Below are 18,007 nucleotides of genomic sequence, written 5' to 3' on the forward strand. Positions count from 1 at the left end.
TTGTTAATCATTTTGCTAAAATATCTGAAAACCTATTTTTGCTTTGTCATTATGGGGTGTTGTGTTCAGATTGATAAGGTAAGAAAACTATTTAATCCATTTTAGAATAAGGCTGTAACGTAAAACAAAATGTGGAAAACGTCAAAGGGGCTGAATACTTTCCGAATGCACTGTATACCCCACAAACATTAGACAACTACACAGGAAACCCTCACATTTCTGAAATAAGTCATCAATGATGATAGAATAGTCAGATTAACCTAAGAGCAAATATGTATAGGTAATGAATAGGTAATGGTAATGAATGGTAATGTATAGGTAATGAATCTGTAGAGCACTTTGTGGCGCAGCAGAAAAATCAGTGTACCCCAAATCCAGGTTGGTTGAGAGCTCAAATCCCAGGTGGGGTCATATTGAAAATTCAGCACTAAGTGACCATGTCAAATATAATTGTATTGATTAGAGATGTTTACACTATTTTATCTGAACAGCGTACCACTTACCTTAAACCTCCATACCATTTAATTACTTTCCTGACAAATAAACACTTGTGAAATGTGCATTTTCACATGTGCAATCACACTTTTGTGATATCACATTTTCACATGTGCAATCACACTTTTGTGATATCACATTTTCACATGTGGAGCTGAAATATCCACGTGTGAAAACAAGAGACGTGAGGTCAGTTAGTTGTTCACGTGAAACCATATGTTCACCTGTATTAAAATGTGTAGTTTCACATGTGAAATGTGCAGTTTCACATGTGAAAACCTTCACGTGAAAAACCTTCACATGTGAAAATCGAATTTGCGGTTTTACATGTGAAAAACGTTCAAATGTCACCTGTAGTTTCATGGTTCCACATGTTGAAACTTCTTCATCTCCATCTTGTCACATTTGTTTCACATATTTTCACATATGATGTTTTCACATATGCAGTTTCATATTAGTACATGTTGCTTTTACATGTTGACACATGTTATCACATTAACTTCACATAAAATCACGTGCTCACATGAGATTACATGAAACGTGATCACATGTCAAATTCATGTGTTTTTTCCCGTGAAAAACACACAACAGCCGTATCCTCTCTAACGAACCAATTCATGTTATTACAACAGAACAATAAGAGTGGCTCTTTGATATTCATGCTTAAAAACAATCATTGTAAAATATCAATTTAACAAACATCAAGATGATTATAACAGCATTGCCGTCTAGAAATGATCCTTTAGAAATGTTTTGCCGTGACAAGAAACATATTACTGTTGATAGTGGTTGACTGCAATGCTTGTCTCCAGGTAGATAAAGAATATACGGTAGAGTGCCAGCACTGCATATTAATGCCTTTGATTTGGGAATGAAAGATGATATAAGATCGTTTCCATCTCTGCCCCCTCTCCTCTCCTCTGCAATGCAGTAGCACCCCAGAGCAATAGAGTAGAGCTACAGATTCAGAAAACTATACTCCCATGTTGGAACCACCGGTTACAATTCTAATAGGGCGGGAAGGATAGATGGTATGTTTGTCTGTGTGGTATGAATCCAAAAGCTTATGTTAAATAGATAATGGGACATTTTGGTAATGAAGTGCTTTTCCTAGTTACCCAGAGTCAGATAATATCTCTGTGTGCAGTTTGAATGTAGTTTCTGAGCCATTGCTAAATGATTGTCTCCAGGAACAACTAGCTAGCTCCTCTCAAAAGCAAGGAAAAATCCTTCTAACTACTCTAGAGGTTGACCATTTCTAGTCTTACAAAGCTGCTATCAAGTAGTTGCCAAAATGTCACACTATCCCTTTAGATAAAGATTTTGTTTATTGAAATATGGTTAAAGCTTTCTTCTAATCTACATTGTAAAAGTATGAAATGATTGTATAAAGTATAGTTAAAGAATGTCAAATTAAATGTTTGCAAATGCTTGTGTAAAATGCTTGTGTATAGGCTCTGTTTTGCTCACCCCAAAGAGAACTGAGCTGTGCAAAAACATTGTACAGTGTACACTGCAGTGCAATTCGTGGAAAGCAATTTGTAACTTTTCTTTAACTATGTCTTTGAGAAATATTTGTTTCAGTAAATGGTGTGAAAATGCATTGCACGCAATTCAAATGAAAATCAAATTTTATTTATCACATGCGCCGAATACAGCAGGTTTAGACCTTACAGTGAAATGCTTACTTACAAGCCCATAACCAACAATGCAGTTTTAAGAAAAATAAGAGTTAAGAAAAATATTTACTAAATAAACGAAAGTAAAAAACAAAAGATGAACAATAACGAGGCTATATACAGGGGGTACCGGTACCGAGTCAATGTGTGGGGGTACAGGTTAGTCCAGGTCATTGAGGTAATATGTCAGTACCAGTCAAAAGTTTGGATACACCTACTCATTCCAGGGTTTTTCTTTATTTTTTTACTATTTTCTACATTGTAGAAACTATTTTCTACACACGAGACATCAAAACTATGAAATAACACATGGAATCATGTAGTAACCAAAAAAAGTGTTAAATAAATCAAAATATATTTTAGATTTGAGGTTCTTCAATGTAGCCACCCTTTGCCTTGATGACAGCTTTGCACGCTCTTGGCATTCTCTCAACCAGCTTCGTGAGGAATGCTTTTCCAACAGTCTTGAAGGAGTTCTGTTGGGGCGGTATGCAAATTGGAGTGGGTCTACGGTTTCTAGGATGATGGTGTTGATGTGAGCCATGACCAGCCTTTAAAAGCACTTCGTGGCTACAGATGTGATTGCTACGGGTCGGTAGTCATTTAGGCACAGGGACTATGGTGGTCTGCTTGAAACATGTAGGTATTACAGACTTGGCCAGGGACAGGTTGAAAATGTCAGTGAAGACACTTGCCAGTTGGTCAGCGCATGCTCGGCGTACACGTCCTGGTAATCCGTCTGGCCCTGTAAATGTAAATGTTGGTAAATGTTGACCTGTTTAAAGGTCTTGCTCACATCGGCTACGGCGAACGTGATCACACAGTCGTCCGGAAAAATTGGTACTATCATGCATGCTTCAGTGTTGCTTGCCTCGAAGCAAGTAATTTTAGCAATTACATTTACTTTTGATACTTAAGTATATTAGGAAACAAATGCTTTTTTGACTTTTACTCAAGTAGTATTTTACTGGGTGACTTTAATTTTACTTGAGTAACTTTCTATTAAGGTATCTATACTTTTACTCAGTTATCACAATTGGGTACTTTTTACACCACTGTTAACTAATTTACCGCATGGTGATGTTACCATGGAAGGCCAAAACTCTATGCTAAAACAGGCTGAAATTTCAGGCGGTCATTTCAAACAGCTCTTACACTAAAAGGGCATTATCATAATTTCCACAATTTCACAGTATTATTCCAACCTCATAGTGTAGAAATATCTACAAAACACAGGAAATCACGTTTTTGACTGCACTGTGCCTTTAAGGTATTTTGTGCCATTCTGTCTTTTCCAAATGTTATGGTTATTTCTCTCAGTCTGTGTTTTTTTAACATGAGCAAAATGGAGCCTAATGTGTAAAGTCTAGTGCCTGACTGTGTATCCTGGTGTTGCCAACCTGATTTAACCTCTCGTTTGCCAGACAGCACAGTTTAATGTGGAACATTTCTCAGGGATGCACAACTGGTATGCCTGCTCCCATGCACGCCCCACCTTCTGTAACGTCTGTAGAGACAGCCTCTCTGGCGTCACTTCCCACGGCCTGTCCTGCGAAGGTAAGATTCTCTCACACACACACATCTCTGTTTTATCTCTCCTAACACCTCTCCTCCTCAACTATCTGTCCATCCCTCCTCCCACGTCTCTCCATCTACTCATTAATGGACCAGCGAGAAGCATGCTACTGCTCTGTGTTTGCCTTAGTGCTGTGTGTCCCTCTTGGGCTGTGGTAGTTTCAATCAGTCCTGGACAGGTGGAGGGGAGTGGAGATATAAGACTGGGGCTGTACAATGGGGAATAGGACTTACTTACTTATTCCTCTTCCCTCCCCGTGGAGTATAAAGTCGCAACAAGCCCACACCATCCAGAGAATAGGTCTATAAGTAGGGCAGGGCTGGGGGCAGTTCAATTTAAGTATCCATTCAATACTACTTTATGCTTTGTTTCCCTCCGGATCGATTATGTATAGTATAGTAGGGCAGAGCTGTGCAGGAGCTGAATGATAGGGGATTGGTGTATTCGCTGGAGAAATAAGTTGTGGGTTGAGAAGAGCGTACAATTTGTCCTAGACGTTGTAGTGTCCTCTTTGCTGGCTAGCCTACTGTGAGAGGCTAATGATAACCCATTAATTGCTCTGAAATAAAGGGCTTCCTCCTTGAAGCATCCTCAAAGGCTATTATGGATGTGTGTGTGTGTGTGGGGTGTGTGGTGTGTGGATCATAGACTGCTCCATACACGTAACCCTAGCATATTTTCTATCTCTCCCATCTGCAGTCTTCTACATTATACATGCTTTATGGTTCGAGATGATGTGGAAGGTTAGACTAATCACACACAAACACACACACAGACACACCACACACGCACTTGCAGATGATGTGAACGCTATAGGCTAATTATTATTAGATTCATGTTCATATGGTGTTCATTATGGTTGTCTGACTCACAGGCTCCTTATATGAAACCAGGAAGTGGTGTATAAATAGTACTGGTATAAAAATGGTTGGTTATACTGTTCCTTTACAGCTTAGGTGTGGATAGATGGAGCAGTCTAAAACAGAGCCCAATGAAACAGTGGCAGTTGCTTCATTCCCACTCTTTTCTATTAAATCAGTTGTGCTGATTACACTTGTTAGGTATGAATCATATACAGTACCAGTCAAATGTTTGGACACACCTACTCATTCAAGGATTTTTCTTTATTTTTAAAATGTTTTACATTGTAGAATATTAGTGAAGACATCAAAACTATGAAATAACACATATGGAATCACAAAGTAATCAAAAAAGTGTGAAATAAATCAAAACATATTTTAGATTCTTTAGAGTAACCACCCTTTGCCTTAATGACAGCTTTTGCGCACTCTTGGCATTCTCTCAACCAGCTTCATGAGGAATGCTTTTCCAACAGTCTTGAAGGAGTTCCCACATATGCTGAGCACTTGATGGCTGCTTTTCCTTCACTCTGCGGTCCAACTCATCCCAAACCATCTTCATTGGATTGAGGTTAGGTGATTGTGGAGGCCAGGTCATCTGATGCAGCATTCCATCACTCTACTTATTCAAATAGCCCTTACACAGCCTGGAGGTGTGTTTTGGGACACTGTCCTGTTGAAAACAAATAATAGTCTCCAAGCGCAAACCAGATGGGATGGCGTATCGCTGCAGAATGCTGTAGTAGCCATGCTGGTTAAGTGTGCCTTGAATTCTAAATAAATCACTGACTGTGTCACCAGCAAAGCACCCCACACCATCTGTAACGAACGTCATCGGGAGAAGGAGAAGAGGACCAAGGTGCAGCGTGGTAAGTATTCATAATACGTTATATTAATAAATATGAACACTCTAACAAAACAACAACACGACAAACGAACAGTTCTGTAAGGTGACGAAAAACACTAAACAGAAAATAATCACCCACAACTCAGTGGGAAAACGGGCTACCTAAATATGGTTCTCAATCAGAGACAACGATAGACAGCTGCCTCTGATTGAGAACCACACACGGCCAAACACAAAGAAATAGACAACATAGAACACCAGACATAGAATTCCCACCCAAACTCACACCCTGACCAACCAAAATAGAGACATAAAAAGGATCTCTATGGTCAGGGCGTGACACCATCACACCTCCTCCATGCTTCACGGTGGGAACCACCTACTCTGCTTCTCACAAAGACACAGCTGTTGGAACCAAAAATAGCAAATTTGGACTCATCAGACCAAAGGACAGATTTCCACTGGTCTAATGTCCATTGCTCATGTTTCTTGGCCCAAGCAAGTCTCTTTTTCTTATTGGTGTCCTTTAGTGGTGGTTTCTTTGCAGCAATTTGACCATGAAGGCCTGATTCATGCAGTCTCCTCTGAATAATGGACGTTAACTCTGTGAAGCATTTATTTGGGCTGCAATTTGAGGTTTAGTTAAGTCTAATGAACTTATCCTCTGCAGCAGAGGTAACTCTGGGTCTTCCTTTCCTGTGGCGGTCCTCATGAGAGCCAGTTTCATCATAGCGCTTGATGGTTTTTGCGACTGCACTTGAAGAAACTTTCAAAGTTCTTTCCATAATATGGACTTGGTCTTTTACCAAATAGGGCTATCTTCTGTATAACACCCCTACCTTGTCACAACACAACTGATTGGCTCAAACGCATTAAGAAGGAAAGAAATTCCACAAATGAACTTTTAACAAGGCACACCTGTTAATTAAAATGCATTCCAGGTGACTACCTCATGAAGCTGGCTGAGAGAATGCCAAGAGTGTGCAAAGCTGTCATCAAGGCAAAGGGTGGCTACTTTGAAGAACCTCAAATCTAAAATATATTTTGATTTGTTTCACACTTTTTTGGTTACTACATGATTCCATATGTGTTATTTCATAGTTTTGATGTCTTATCTATTATTCTACCATGTAGAAAATAAAGAAAAACCCTTGAATGAGTAGGTGTGTCCAAACCTTTGACTGGTACTGTATATATAACATTTATTTTACCATTAACGTAAATTAAAAACAAATTCTTATTTACAATGACAGCCTGGCAAAAGGCAAAAGGCCTCCTGTGGGGCAGGGGGCAGTGATTAAAAGTGAAAGACAAGATGGACAACATAGACAGAACACACTTGGCAACAGCACAGATACATCATTTTACTGTTGACATTTTAGTAATTTAGCAGATGCTCTTATCCAGAGCAACTTACAGGAGCAATGCCACCATGATACACGAAGAGAGACCTATGGCAATAGCACAACATTGCACACACATTAACAAGGGCAGACAACAGCACAAGGGATATTTCATCTGTTAGGGAGAAGAACATATTGAGTCATAATATTCAGAGGCTGTATGTGTGTGGCCGTCAGACAGTCTAATAAAGGGTGTCTCTCTCTCCCTCTCCGCCTCAGTCCTTGATTAGAGGGTTAAGATAAAAATCCAAAATGGAACTGGCTTCCAGGTCCAGATTTGAATTTGCCTTGTCTAGGGTATCGGATCATTAGCTTCTTGTGATTCATTCTGATTGCATTGTTGTGGCTTCATGGAAGAACGCTTTTGTAAAGAACATTGCTTTCACTATTTTTGTCTCCTTTTTGGAACATTGGACCATGTGCTGATCTCTATATTTCAACTGATAATGCAACACCTACTGTACAGACACAGCTTGATGTGTGTGTGTGTGTGTGTGTGTGTGTGTGTGTGTGTGTGTGTGTGTGTGTGTGTGTGTGTGTGTGTGTGTGTGTGTGTGTGTGTGTGTGTGTGTGTGTGTGTGTGTGTGTGTGTGTGTGTGTGTGTGTGTGAGAGAGAGATTCTTAAGTGGTGAGAACAGCTAGACAGACGGTTTCACAGCAATCAGAGCTGCTTATGTTTTACTTTGATTTCCTGCACAGGACGATCGATAGGAATTGATGTATGTGTCACACACACACCTCCCCAACCATCCTCTGGCTACAAACAGACTGAAACCAGGAAGACGATCTCTCTCAAAACAAACATCTCGTATCCGTCTGCAATCAATGTTTCTCTAATCTAACTCTAAATGCATTTAGTAGAACATTTCACGACTTGAAGAGAACACAATGTTTATCACAGTCTGCCAATGACAAGCGGTGACACTGGCCAATTAGTCTCGGTGTGTGTTTGTGTGTCCGCACGTGCCTGCATGGGTGCATGTGTTTGCATCTGTGTGTTGTTTCTATAGTGGAACTTTCCAAGTCCAGTCATTTTATGGTTGGCTGATAAGTGCCTCCTCATCTATAATGAATATACATACACTGAACAAGAATATAAATGCAACATATTCAAAGATTTCACTGAGTTACAGTTCATATAAGGAAATCAGTCATTTGAAATGAATTCATTAGGCCCTAATCTATGGATTTCATTCTGTTGGTCATAGAACTTTTTTTTTTTTTTTTTTAAAGGTAGGGCCGTGGATCAGAAAACCAGTCAGTATCATTTGCCACACCTGTCAGGTGGATGGATTATCTTGGCAAAGGAGAAATGTTCACTAACAGGGATGTAAACAAATTTGTGAAAAACATTTGAGAGAAATAAGCTTCTTGCCACATGGAGCATTTCTGGGATCTTTTATTTCAGCTCATGAAACATGGGACCAACACTTGACATGTTATGTTTATATATCTTTTCAGTATCCATTATGGGCTTTCTCCACTAACTGTGGTGGCGAGATATAAAGTATTCAGTCTACATTTAGCAGACCGCTCTTATACAAAGCCACGAACAATAAGTGCCTTACAGGCTGGCCCTCATTTATAGACTGTATGCATAGATGTATAGTATTGTGGTGGCAGAATTTGGAGTTTTCCACAACAGTATGTTACATAGTCCTTCTCTTACTCAGGTTCCTCTCATGCATACAGAATTGGGTTTCACAGTTCACATTGTTTTGAGCAGCCGGTAGGCTCGTGACAGGGATACAGGCGGTATATTCCGTGCCTCTGACACTTGCATTCCCTGTGATGTGAGTGGTGATGTATTTTGATGCAGTGGTTCCTAAAATGTGCATTATTTTGGTGTGCGGTAACAATAGGTACTCTCTGGTACCTAATTCAAAACTAATTCAACACAATTGTACCAAATTATGCCTATGCTTGTCAAACCCTAAAAAATAGCTTCATAGGCTATTACTGTATAATTACTATTTTACCTCATAAAAATCGGGCAATTTCAGTAGGGTACAATTAAGTGCTACCATGATACTATACGGCAGGGCGGCAGGTAGCCTGGGCCAGTAACCGAAAGGTCGCTGGTTTGAATACCTGAGCAGACAAGGTGAAAAATCTGTCGATGTGCCCTTGAGCAAAGCACCTAACCCCAGTTTGATCCAGGGGCATCTTCCTACTATGGCTGACCCTGTAAAACATTTCACTGTACTTATCCGGTGTATATGACATTAAAACATCATTGTCGTTGTGTGAACCTGCTGGTATTGCCAGGGTGATTAGAGCTATGTCTGTAATACTGTAATCCTCTAGGACGTTAGAGGGCTATAGGCATATGGAGCTGTATGTAAGGGCTCACACGCAAGCACACAGGCACAAAGGGCTGGGGCTAGAATTAAGATTGGCTCTGGTCCTCTTTCTGTTAAACACACAGGCAGATATGGCAAAATGACCAAATGACAGAGAGAGCAAGCTTAGGATGGGGCTCAGTCACTGGACAGTCCCTGCTCTCGTTGTGCATTTTGAGACACACTCGTCAGGCAGGGTTAGAACTGGGGACTGAAGCACATTTTCACCAAACACCTCTCCTCTGTCTGTTTATACACCATTCTGGTAAACCCATTCTCATCAACCTCTCTCACTGTGGTGTTGAACATGATGCTCTGTGTTGTTGCTATTGTTGACCAGACTAACGAGGTGTGTTTGTTGTTTGCGTTTGTTTTCCAGTGTGTAAATTCAAAGCTCACAAGCGGTGTGCCGTCAGGGCCACCAACAACTGCAAATGGACCACACTGGCCTCCATAGGGAAAGACATCATCGAAGACGAGGATGGGGTGAGTGTGTGGGTGTGGGTGTGTATTCATGTACAGTTCCTTCGGAAAGCATTCAGACCCCTTGTCTTTTTCCACATTTTGTTACGTTACATCCTTATTCTAAAATGTATTCAATTGTTTCCCCCCCCCCATCAATCTACACACAATACCCCATAATGACAAATCAAAAACTGAAATATACATTTACATAAGTATTCAGACCCTTTACTCAGGACTTTGTTGAAGTACCTTTGGTAGCAATTACAGCATTGAGTCTTCTTGGGTATGACGCTACAAGCTTGGCACACCTGTATTTGGGGAGTTTTTCACATTCTTCTATGCAGATCCTCTCAAGCTCTGTCAGGTTGGATGGGGAACGTTGCTGCACAGCTATTTTCAGGTCTCTCCAGAGATGTTCGATCAGGTTGAAGTCCGGGCTCTGGCTGGGCCACTCAAGGACATGCAGAGACTTGTCCCGAAGCCACTCCTGCGTTGTCTTGGCTGTGTGCTTAGGGTCGTTGTCCTGCTGGAAGGTGAACCTTCGCCCCAGTCTGAGGTCCTGATTGCTCTGGAGCAGGTTTTCATCAAGGATCTCTCTGTACTTTTCTTTGTTCATCTGTCCCTTGATCCTGACTAGTCTCCCAGTCCCTGCCGCTGAAAAACATCCCCACAGCATGATGCTGCCACCACCATGCTTCAACGTAGGGATGTTGCCAGGTTTCCTCCAGACGTGACGCTTGGCATTCAGGCCAAAGAGTTCAATCTTGGTTTCATCAGACCAGAGAATCCATTTTAGTCATTCAATGTTTCTCATGGTCTGAGAGTCCTTTAGGTGTCTTTTGGCAAACACCAAGCGGGCTGTAATGTGCCTTTTACTGAGGAGTGGCTTCCCTCTGGCCACTCTACCGTAAAGGGCTGATTGGTGCAGTGTTGCAGAGATGGTTGTCCTTCTGGAAGGTTCTCCCATCTCCACAGAGGAACTCTGGAGCTCTGTCAGAGTGACCATCGGGTTCTTGCTCACCTCCCTGACCAAGGCCCTTCTCCCCAGATTGCTCAATTTGGCCGGGCGGCCTTGGTGGTTCCAAACTTCTTCCATTTAAGAATGGTACCCTCCCCCAGATCTGTGCCTCGACACGATCCTGTCTCAGAGCTCTACTGACAATTCTTTTGACCTTATGGCTTGGTTTTTGCTCTGTCATGCACTATTAACCGTGGGACCTTATATAGACAGGTATGTGACTTTCCAAACGTATTTCTGTTTTTTTGTTGTAAGAAATTTGCAAACATTTCTAAAAACCAGTTTTTGCTTTGTCATTATGGGGTATTTTGTGTAGATTGCTGAGGATTTAACAAAATGTGGAAAAAGGGGTCTGAATACTTTTCGAAGGCACTGTATATCTGTGTGTGTGTGTGTCCTTGTGTACATACTTGTGTGTGTCAGCAACAGATGGCACGAGAAGGTAGAAAATAGAATAATATATTTCTACCCCTGATAAACGTTGTACCTGACTGACTCTCTCCTTCTGTCCTGTAGATTGCCATGCCCCACCAGTGGCTGGAGGGGAACCTGCCTGTTAGTGCCAAGTGTGCCGTGTGTGACAAGACCTGTGGCAGCGTGCTCCGACTGCAGGACTGGCGCTGCCTCTGGTGCAAGGCCATGGTGAGTGTGTGCGTGTGGAGTGTGTGTCTGTGTGTATGGTGTGTGTGTGTGTGTGTTCTAACACAAACTCTGTGTTTTTCCAGGTACACACAGCTTGTATGGACTTGTACCCCAGGAAATGTCCCCTGGGCCAGTGTAAAGTCTCCATCATCCCTCCTACTGCTCTCAACAGCATCGACTCGGATGGTACGCACATACACACACATAAACATACACACACACACACTTCATTACTACGGGCCATATTGCATTACACACATTCTTGGAAAGGCTTACAGAATAGTGTAGTCACATAGGATGTCTCTACACGCAAATGGACAATGAGAGTTCTCAATGACAATCTTTTTTCTTCAATAAAACATGTATTACTGACCGGGGGAAAGTGGAGTGAATTGCAGTGCAGATCAATGTTATAAAGGAGTCACCTCATTGGCTTTGCTAATTTCCTCTCAGATTGACCTGGGGATGATTAAAACAGAGAGAAATTAATCATTCTCCAGACATATACACACACACACACACACACACACGCACACGCACACGCACACGCACACGCACACACACAAATACATATACATCCCAGCGTTGTATTCATTAGGGAGCATAATGGAAATAATTGTTTAATGTTTTGCTGAGGAAATAAGCATTTCTAATTGGATAAGTCCAGGTAGTCCCTTCCTGTTTCAGTCCCCTTTCTTCCCTTTGGTTCCAAATGAACACAACCCAGATTATGGTGCTGTATAAAGCAGTATCATGTGATGGAAACTATGGAAGAGGAATGTAAATATTAGTGTTTTCACTCTAATACTAATATCACCTTCTGGTGTGGAATTTATACACTCTCGTTTGCTCCCACCAGTGTGTATGCGTGTGTGCGTGCGTGTGCGTGTGTGCGCGCGTGTCAGGAAATTGTGCGTGGGTATTGTATTGACGGGTGTATAAAATAGATATTTCAGGCAGGTGCACACACACACACTAACACAGAGTCATTCTGAGGGTGATCATATCGACTAACTTGGAAAGGTGTGGAAGAAGAAAGGAGGATCAAAAGAATAAAGAGATGATTGGATGAGAAATGAGATGAGTTTCAGCTACAAAAATCTCTACTTGCCCCTCTACTCCCCCTCTATCTCCCACTATCTCTGTTCCCGCCCCTCTATCTCTGTTCCCGCCCCTCCATCTCCCTCTATCTCTGTTCCCGCTCCTATAGCTCCCTCTCTCTGTTCCCGCCCCTCCATCTCCCTCTATCTCTGTTCCCGCTCCTATAGCTCCCTCGCTCTGTTCCCGCCCCTCTCTCCCCCTCTATCTCTGCCCCTCCCCCTCTGTCTCCCCATATATCCCCATGTCTCCCTCCCTTCTCTCACCATGTCTTCCCCTCTCCCTCTTTTCCTCTCCTCTTTCTTCCAAATATCTTCCTCTCCCTCTCTTCAATGTCTTCAACCCCTCCCCCCTCCACATGCCAGGATTTGCCCTCGCCCCAGTGCAGGCTTGAGAGGGCTCTAATCTAATTGGCTGCTAGCTGACTGTGGCACGTGCTGAAACGTTGTGACTTTCCTCCCCCTCTCCGCTCCCATCTCTGCTCCGCCGCTGCCAAGATTAGAGAGAGAGAGAGAAGGTGGGAAAGAGAGAGAGGGATAGAAAGATGGAATGAGAAGAGAGGCAAAATGAGAAGGGTAAAATAATGATAGAGAGAGAAGAGAAGCAAAGAGATGTGGAGGATGGAGAGAGCAAAGGACAAAGAGAGGGGGATAGAGAGAGAGAGAAAGGAATGACAGAAAGAGAGTGAAGGAAGAGAGAATGAGAGTGTGGATGGCAGCACCCCTGGGGACTGTCACCATCCGCACGCACACACACGCACACACACACACATACATACAGTGGGGCAAAAAAGTATTTAGTCAGCCACCAATTGTGCAAGTTCTCCCACTTTAAAAGATGAGAGAGGCCTGTAATTTTCATCATAGGTACACTTCAACTATGACAGACAAAATGAGAAAAAAAAATCCACAAAATGACATTGTAGGATTTTTTATGATTTTATTTGCAAATTATGGTGGAAAATAAGTATTTGGTCACCTACAAACAAGCAAGATTTCTGGCTCTCACAGACCTGTAACTTCTTCTTTAAGAGGCTCCTCTGTCCTCCACTCGTTACCTGTATTAATGGCACCTGTTTGAACTTGTTATCAGTATAAAAGACACCTGTCCACAACCTCAAACAGTCACACACAAACTCCACTATGGCCAAGACCAAAGAGCTGTCAAAGGACACCAGAAACAAAATTGTAGACCTGCACCAGGCTGGGAAGACTGAATCTGCAATAGGTAAGCAGCTTGGTTTGAAGAAATCAACTGTGGGAGCAATTATTAGGAAATGGAAGACATACAAGACCACTGATAATCTCCCTCGATCTGGGGCTCCACGCAAGATCTCACCCCGTGGGGTCAAAATGATCACAAGAACGGTGAGCAAAAATCCCAGAACCACACGGGGGGACCTAGTGAATGACCTGCAGAGAGCTGGGACCAAAGTAACAAAGCCTACCATCAGTAACACACTACGCCGCCAGGGACTCAAATCCTGCAGTGCCAGACGTGTCCCCCTGCTTAAGCCAGTACATGTCCAGGCCCCTCTGAAGTTTGCTAGAGAGCATTTGGATGCTCCAGAAGAAGATTGGGAGAATGTCATATGGTCAGATGAAACCAAAATATAACTTTTTGGTAAAAACTCAACTCGTCGTGTTTGGAGGACAAAGAATGCTGAGTTGCATCCAAAGAACACCATACCTACTGTGAAGCATGGGGGTGGAAACATCATGCTTTGGGGCTGTTTTTCTGCAAAGGGACCAGGACGACTGATCCGTGTAAAGGAAAGAATGAATGGGGCCATGTATCGTGAGATTTTGAGTGAAAACCTCCTTCCATCAGCAAGGGCATTGAAGATGAAACGTGGCTGGGTCTTTCAGCATGACAATGATCCCAAACACACCGCCCGGGCAACGAAGGAGTGGCTTCATAAGAAGCATTTTAAGGTCCAGGAGTGGCCTAGCCAGTCTCCAGATCTCAACCCCATAGAAAATCTTTGGAGGGAGTTGAAAGTCCGTGTTGCCCAGCAACAGCCCCAAAACATCACTGCTCTAGAGGAGATCTGCATGGAGGAATGGGCCAAAATACCAGCAACAGTGTGTGAAAACCTTGTAGAAAAAAAGAAGACTTACAGAAAACGTTTGACCTCTGTCATTGCCAACAAAGGGTATATAACAAAGTATTGAGATAAACTTTTGTTATTGACCAAATACTTATTTTCCACCATAATTTGCAAATAAATTCATTAAAAATCCTACAATGTGATTTTCTGGATTTTTTTTTCTCATTTTGTCTGTCATAGTTGAATTGTACCTATGATGAAAATGACAGGCCTCTCTCATCTTTTTAAGTGGGAGAACTTGCACAATTGGTGGCTGACTAAATACTTTTTTGCCCCACTGTACATACATACATACATACACTCACTCAAATTTAAAGCCTTTTCACACAGAGTAATGTTGACACACAGGCGGCGTATCAATCTGCCATATGATGAATCCTATAAACGCACAGGCTCGTTGTCCACAGTGTGTCTCCTGCTTAGAATGTGTGCTAATACCGCACATGCCACACACAACTGCACAGCCTGACTCAGTACTGTGACACACACACACACACGCACACACACACACACACACACGCACACTTTGATGCCTCAATGATGTTGCAGTGTGTGGGTGTTATGATACAGTAGTTAATGGGTGATCCAGTACAGCAGATAGCAGAATCTCTCTTCTCTTTTCATCTCTTCATCTTCCCACATCCCTTCTATTAGTCACTGTGACACGGCTCAGAGTTTGGACATTGTTAATACATTTTGGATTAACCAGTGTATTTGACAGTGATAAACAACGTGATAAATGTGGTAGAGATGAACAATTATACATGTAATTGCTCCTGTCCTATCTACAGTGTATCACCATCTACAATAGTTCCGTACTGTATATCAGATCACGTCTGCATTTTATTTACTACTATAATTGGCTAGTACTCTTAATATTTGAGCACAGATTCATTCATCTATCCATTCATTAATCCATTTTAGTCATTCAATCCTTCATTCATGGAGCGGCAGATAGCCTAGTGGTTAGAGCTTTGGACTAGTATCCGGAAGGTTGCAAGATCGAATCCCCGAGCTGACAAGGTCGAAATCTGTTGTTCTGCCCCTGAACAAGGCAGTTAACCCACTGTTCCTAGGCTGTCATTGAAAATAAGAATTTGTTCTTAACTGACTTGCCTAGTTAAATAAAACTCACTTTTTCATCCATTCATTCATGTAATCACAGTTTTTTGGTGTATTTGTGTTCAGGCTTCTGGAAGGCCACCTGTCCCCCGTCCTGCGCCAGTCCTCTACTGGTCTTTGTCAACTCCAAGAGTGGAGACAACCAAGGGGTTAAATTCCTACGACGTTTCAAGCAGCTCCTCAACCCTGCTCAGGTGTTTGACCTGGTCAATGGCGGACCACATCTAGGGTGAGTCGGCTTGGCTACTGGAAACCATATGGCATCGCAATTAAAAACAGTGTTCCCACGCATAATACAGCGACAAATCTTAAGGTTTACAAATGTAAGCAAGTTTTGAAATTATTATGTTTTAGTCAAATATTATATCTGTTTCTTGCGGTCAATTTGCAGTCGATAAATGATTTGTAATTTTGATCCAGCCTGATTCACTGACTGAACATCTTGTCAAAGAAATCACATTTATTTTGGGAGATCGTCAGAAAGAACTTCTAAATTCAAGACAGGAGATACAAAATCAGTCAGAAGATAATAGAACACATTACTTTTAGTTACTTTTTTCTCAACTTGTTTCTATTACTTTTAGTACGTCAAGCAAACTTACAGAGACGGTAGCTAGCTAGCCAGCTAGCTTTGTATCCATGGATTGTGCTCCTTACATGGTTTAGTACCAGCGAAACACCAACATCCTGGAGTCGCCTCTTCACTGTTGACGTTGAGACTGGTGTTTTGCTGGTACTATTTATTGAAGCTGCAAGTGGAGGACTTGTGAGGCATCTGTTTCTCAAACTAGACACTCTAATGTACTTGTCCTCTTGCTCAGTTGTGCACCGGGGCCTCCCACACCTCTTTCTATTCTGGTTAGGGCCAGTTTGCGCTGTTCTGTGAAGGGAGTTGTACACAGAGCTGTACGAGATCTTCAGTTTCTTGGCAATTTATCGCATGGAATAGCCTTCATTTCTCAGAACAAGAATAGACTGACGAGTTTCAGAAGAAGGTTTTTTGTTTCTGGCAATTTTGAGCCTGAAATCGAACCCACAAATGCTGATGCTCCAGATACTCAACTCAATCCCAGAACAACAGCAAAGGACCTTGTGAAGATGCTGGAGGAAACAGGTACAAAGTACCTATATCCACAGTAAAACGAGTCCTATATAACGAGTCCTATATTGACATAACCTGAAGCCACTGCTCCAAAACCGCCATAAAGCCAGACTATGGTTTGCAACTGCCACATGGGGAAAAAGATCGTACTTTTTGGAGAAATGTCATCTGGTCTGATGAAACAAAAATAGAACTGTTTGGCCATAATGACCATCGTTATGCTTGGAGGAAAAAGGGGGACGCTTGCAAGCCGAAGAACACCATCCCAACCGTGAAGTACGGGGGTGGCAGCATCATGTTGTGGGGGTGCTTTGTTGCAGGAGTGATTGGTGCACTTCACAAAATAGATGGCATCATGAGACAGGAAAACTATGTGGATATATTGAAGCAACATCTCAAGACATCAGTCAGGAAGTTAAAGCTTGGTCGCAAATGGGTCTTCCAAATGGACAATGACCCCAAGCATACTTCCAAAGTTGTGGAAAAATGGCTTAAGGACAACAAAGTCAAGGTATTGGAGTGGCCATCACAAAGCCCTAACCTCAATCCTGTAGAACATTTGTGGGCAGAACTGAAAAAGCGTGTGCGAGCAAGGAGGCCTACAAACCTGACTCAGTTACACCTGCTCTGTCAGGAGGAATGGGCCAAAATTCACCCAACTTATTGTGGGAAGCTTGTGGAAGGTTACCCAAAACGTTTGACCCAAGTTAAACAATTCATAGGCAATGCTGCCATGTACTAATTGAGTGTATGTAAACTTCTGACCCACTGGGAATGTGTTGAAATAAATAAAAGCTGAAATTAATCATTCTCTCTACTATTATCCTGACATTTCACATTCTTAAAATAAAGTGATGATCCTAACTGACCTAAGACAGGGAATTTTTACTAGGATTAAATGTCAGGAATTGTGAAAAACTGAGTTTAAATGTATTTGGCTAAGGTGTATGTAAACTTCTGACTTCAATTGTATATATACGGGGGGGATACAACCTTCCCAGCTCTGCAGATTTTGCTGCGAAGAGACAGAGTCATTAGATCATTTATTTTGGTACTGTCCATATGTAGCTTGTTTTTAGTCACACGTCCAGGAATGGCTGAAGAATTGCAACACTTACCAGGAGCTAACTCTGCAGATAGCAAATACTGGGTGATTTGAAAAGTCATAGTCAATCGATCAAAAATATAATAATTATTTTAGCAAAAATATTTGTCTTAAATTTACAATCTGTAGAAACTTTTGTGAAA

General features: G+C 41.9%; 1 protein-coding gene across 1 annotated transcript in view; it reads left to right on the forward strand.

Annotated features, from left to right (window-relative positions):
- Positions 1 to 18,007, forward strand: part of dgkh (diacylglycerol kinase, eta) — a 79,102-nt gene that overhangs the window by 39,786 nt on the left and 21,309 nt on the right. The window contains exons 5-9 of the mRNA XM_039014858.1: positions 3,599 to 3,731; positions 9,582 to 9,688; positions 11,202 to 11,327; positions 11,411 to 11,513; positions 15,724 to 15,886. Coding sequence (XP_038870786.1) covers positions 3,599 to 3,731; positions 9,582 to 9,688; positions 11,202 to 11,327; positions 11,411 to 11,513; positions 15,724 to 15,886 — 632 coding nt within the window. The remainder of the gene's footprint in view (positions 1 to 3,598; positions 3,732 to 9,581; positions 9,689 to 11,201; positions 11,328 to 11,410; positions 11,514 to 15,723; positions 15,887 to 18,007) is intronic.

The sequence above is a fragment of the Salvelinus namaycush genome, chromosome 19 (assembly GCF_016432855.1).
Source record: "Salvelinus namaycush isolate Seneca chromosome 19, SaNama_1.0, whole genome shotgun sequence".
Lineage (NCBI taxonomy): Eukaryota > Metazoa > Chordata > Actinopteri > Salmoniformes > Salmonidae > Salvelinus > Salvelinus namaycush.